The sequence below is a fragment of the Neopelma chrysocephalum genome, unplaced genomic scaffold (assembly GCF_003984885.1).
Source record: "Neopelma chrysocephalum unplaced genomic scaffold, ASM398488v2 Primary Assembly neopelma1_90, whole genome shotgun sequence".
Classification (NCBI taxonomy): domain Eukaryota; kingdom Metazoa; phylum Chordata; class Aves; order Passeriformes; family Pipridae; genus Neopelma; species Neopelma chrysocephalum.
Genome location: NW_020897752.1, coordinates 702796 through 707145, shown reverse-complemented (window position 1 = coordinate 707145; position 4350 = coordinate 702796). Strand labels below are relative to the sequence as shown.

At 42.0% G+C, this 4350-nt stretch overlaps 1 protein-coding gene across 1 annotated transcript in view; it reads right to left on the bottom strand.

Moving 5' to 3' along the window:
- Window positions 1–2762, bottom strand: part of RCC2 (regulator of chromosome condensation 2) — an 11338-nt gene extending 8576 nt beyond the window's left edge. The window contains exons 1-2 of the mRNA XM_027693151.1: window positions 2751–2762; window positions 472–528 (exon numbers count right to left, since the gene is read on the bottom strand). Of these exons, the coding sequence (XP_027548952.1) occupies window positions 472–528; window positions 2751–2762 (69 nt within the window). The remainder of the gene's footprint in view (window positions 1–471; window positions 529–2750) is intronic.
- Window positions 2763–4350: the final 1588 nt, after the last annotated feature.

Here is a 4350-nt window from a genome sequence, read left to right as displayed (position 1 = left end):
GGGGGGGTCACGAAGGGGATCCGCGGCAGGAAATGGGCCCGGAGACAAAGCGCCCCCCCAAAGGGAAGGGGGGGAGCGGAACACGGGGGATGGGCGGGTTTGGGCCCCCCCCTCTCTCCTCCTCCCCCCGAGCCCCCCCCCAGCTCCTCTCGGGGCTCCCCCGCCCCCTCCATTCGCTATTTGGGGGTGTGTGGGGGGGGTGGGTTTATCTTTTATAGCGCCGCGATGAAATTTGGGGAGGGGGCACAACCCCCCCTTGGGGTCTCCCCCCCCTCCATCCCTCTGCCTCCTCACCCCCCCAGCCCTTCTCCTTTTAATCCCCGTTTCCTTGGAACAATGGGATCTCTGTCTCCCCCATCGCACCACGTGGATCCGCCTTTTTTTTTTTTTAAATCTTTTTAAGCCCCCCCCCATCCCTTTCCCCCTCCTCCTCCTCCCCCCGAGCCCCCTTTTGACCCCCCCATTCCAAACCTGATTTTTAGGGCGAAAGGTGCAGCATAAAGAAAGCAACAACTCGGGGCCTTTGCACTATTTTTGGTGGTGGTTCCTGTTGCAGGAAAAAAAAAAAAAGGTAATTTTTTTCTCTTTTTTTTTTTTCTTCTCTCGCTTTTTTTTTTCCCCCTCTTCCCCTTTTCCTCCCTGAAATCCCACCCACCAGATCCACTTAAAATGTAAATATGAGCCTCCCGAACAAATGGGACAATACAAAACAGAAACACATGGATGGGCAGGAAAAGGGGAAAAAAAAAAAAAAGAGGAAAAAAAAAATTATCCATCCTGTGTTGAAGAGGAAGAGGCTGCGAAGTCCAGCTCCATCTTTAGGGCTGGAAGACTCCGGGAGAGCAAAGAATTCCTGGAAGGGATTCCCCTCCTGCGTCCCTTGGTGCTGAGGGGGAATTTTTGGGGATGGGAGATGAATGAACTGTGGAATTTGGGGAATTTTGGAAGGGAAATGCGCTCGTTGGCCTTGTTGGAAAGAGGGGTTGGATTTTTTGGGGTGGAGGAAAAGTGTATTGTGTTTATTGGAAAGGGGTTTTCCCCAGGAAATCAATGCCCGTAGTGCCAAGGATTTTTTCCCCCTAAAAATGTAAATGCACATATTACAAAGGGCTTCCCCCCCCAAGTTAAATGCACCTATTGAAAAAGGGATTCCCCCCCAAAATAAATGCAGATATTGATTTTCCTCCTCAAATAAATTATCTTACTACCACTATTGCAAAATGGATTTCCCCCCAAAATAAATGTCTGTATTGCCAAGGATTTTTTCCTCCTAAAAATGTAAATGCACATGTTACAAAGGGCTTTTTCCCCCAAAAAAATTAAATGCACATATTAAAAATGGGATTCCCCACCCCCCCAAAAAATTAAATATATATATTGCAAAGGGGTTTTTCCCCAAAAAAATTTAAATGTACATATTACGAAGGGGTTTTTCCCCAAAAAATAAATACACATTTTGCCAAGGGCTTTTTTCCCCCCCAAATTAAATGCACCTATTAAAAAAGGGATTCCCCCCAAAAATAAATGCAGATATTGATTTTCCCTCTCAAATAAATTAACTTACTACCTCTATTGCAAAATGGATTTCCCCCCAAAATAAATGCCCGTATTTCCAAGGATTTTTTTTCCCTAAAAGAATGAATGTACAAGGGGATTTTTCGCCCCCCCCAAAATTAAATGCACATATTAAAAAAGGGATTCCCCCTCCCCCCAAAAATTAAATATATATATTGCACAGGGGGTTTTCCCCCTAAAAAAATTAAATGTACATATCACGAAGGGGTTTTTCCCCCCAAAATTAAATACACAGATGACAAACAAAATAACAAATATGTTAAAAAAGGGATTCCCCCCCAAAATAAATGCCCATATTGATATTCCCCCTCTAAATAAATTAACTTATTGCCTTGGTTGTAAAGTGGATTTCTCCCCCCAAAATTAAATGCACATATTGCAAAATGTGTTTTTCCCCCAAAAAATAAATTCACGTGTTACAAAGGGTTTTTTTCTATCCCAAAATATAAATGTACATATTACAAAGGGTTTTTTTTTTCACCCCCCCAAAAATTAATTCACATATTTCCAAGGATTTTTTTTGCCCCCCAAAATTAAATTCACATATTACAAAGGGATTTTTCCCCCTCCAAAATAAATTCTCATATTACAAAGTGGGTTCCACCCCCCCAAATAAATGCACTTATTGCCTTTGCTGTAAAGTGGATTTTTCCCCAGAAAATTAGATGCACAATTACAAAATGGGGTTTTCCCTCAGAAAATTAATTCACATGTTACAAGGGATTTTTTTGCCCCCAACCAGATTAAATTCACATATTAAAAAGGGGATTTTTCCCCCCAAAAAATTAAATACACATATTAAAAAAAGGATTTTCCCCCCCAAAAATTAAATGCACATATTAAAAAAGAGATTTTCCCCACAAAAAAATTAAATGCACATATTAAAAAAGGGATTTCCCCCCCAAAATAAATGTACACATTGTTGTTCCCCCCCCAAATAAATTAACTTATTGCCTTTGTTGCAAAGTGGATTTTTCCCCCAAAAAATTAAATGCACGTATTGCAAAGGTTTTTTTTTCCCCAAAAAATATACAGAGCTCAAGGGGATTTTTGCCTCCCCCAAATAAATAAATATATATATATATCTCCGAGGATTATTATTATTATTATTATTGTGCACAGATTTTCTTTATTGCAAAATCTTTCTCCCCCCAAGAAATAAATGCATTTATTACCTTTATTGCCATATCCCCCCAAATAAATTAACTTATTGCCTTCGTTGCAAAGTAGATTTTCCCCCCCAAAAATAAATGCTTACATTACAAAGGGGTTTTTTTTCCCCTCAAGAAATAAATGGACACGTTGCAAAATGGTTCCCCCCCGAAATAACCCCACATTAATCCTTTATATCAATAAATACATGGAATTAAATACACATATTTTTAAAGGTTTTTTTTTCCCAAAGAACGAATACAAATGTGGCATTTATTGCAATTCCCCCCCCCCCCAAAATATAAATTCACATATTGCAAAGGTTGGGTTTTTTCCCCCCAAAATAAATGCAGATATTGCCTTAATTGAATTTTTTCCCTAAAAATAAATGCCTTTATTGCAAATGTTCCCCCCCCACCAAAAAAAATCAATGTGCATGTTCCAAAGTGGTTTTCTCCCCTCAAAAAAATGCATTTATTGCAAAGGGACTTTTCCCCTCCAAAAAAAAAAAATGTACCTATTGCAAAGTGTGTTTTTCCCCAAGAAATGAATCCATTTGTTGCCTGTATTCCAAAGGTTTTTCCCAGATTAAGTGACCAAATTGCCAGGTTTTGCCCCCAAAAAGAAAGGCACTTATTGCAAAGTGTGTTTTTCCCCAAGAAATAAATGTTCATATTGCAAAGGGTTGGTTTGGGTTTTTTCCTCCCCCAAAAGTAAATCCAAATGTTGCCTTTATTACCATTATTTTCCTCCCCCCTCTTTTTTTTTTCACCAGGAGAAAATTCCCTTTATTACATCGAGGGATTTGCAGGAGGGGAACACGTGGTGCCTTTGGAATTTGTGATGAATTGGGAATATTTGTCCAATTTGCAATATTTGATTAATTTGCAATATTTGAGTGATTTAAAAGACATGATTTATTGAAAATATTTGATTGATCCTCAGTTTGGGATGGTGTTTTCCTCTCTGATCCCATTGCAGTATCCCATGGATTTCTGACGCAATCCCAAGTGCTGATGCAATTCTGGCACCTGAGCCCGCGGGATTTGGGGGCAAACCCACCCCAAAATCCCCCCAAAACACGGGCAAACCCTTGGAATTCAGGGAAACCACCTCCTGGGTGGGATAAAATCATCCCAAATTCCCGCATTACTCACGGAATTATCCCCGGAGCATCTCGGCTCAGCATCACTTCCAGGAGCAGGGCGGGAGAGTCGGGGTCGTTCAGGGATTTTCCATGATCTCTGGAGGGATGGGATGGAATGAAAGCCCTGCCGGGGCTGGGACCAGGCTGCTGATCCCTAAAAATGGCCTTTTTTCCCCCAAAAGGCCGCCCGGGTTTGTGGGGTGGGTGGGAACACTCCAGGCAGGTTGGGTCAGGCCTGGGCTCAGACTGGTTTGTCCTGGGCTTGGGAAAAACTGGTTTGACCTGTTAATTCCCAAGGGAGTCTGGAATGGGGAGAGTCTCACCTCGGATAACCTGGGCCTGGCTCAGCTCTCCCCAATCCCAGATCCACGGGGGGGATCCCTGGGTGGGATATTTGGGGTATCCCTGGGAATGAAGATGTTTGGGGTATCCCTGGATGGAATGTTTGGGTTATCTCTGGGGATGGGGATGTTTGG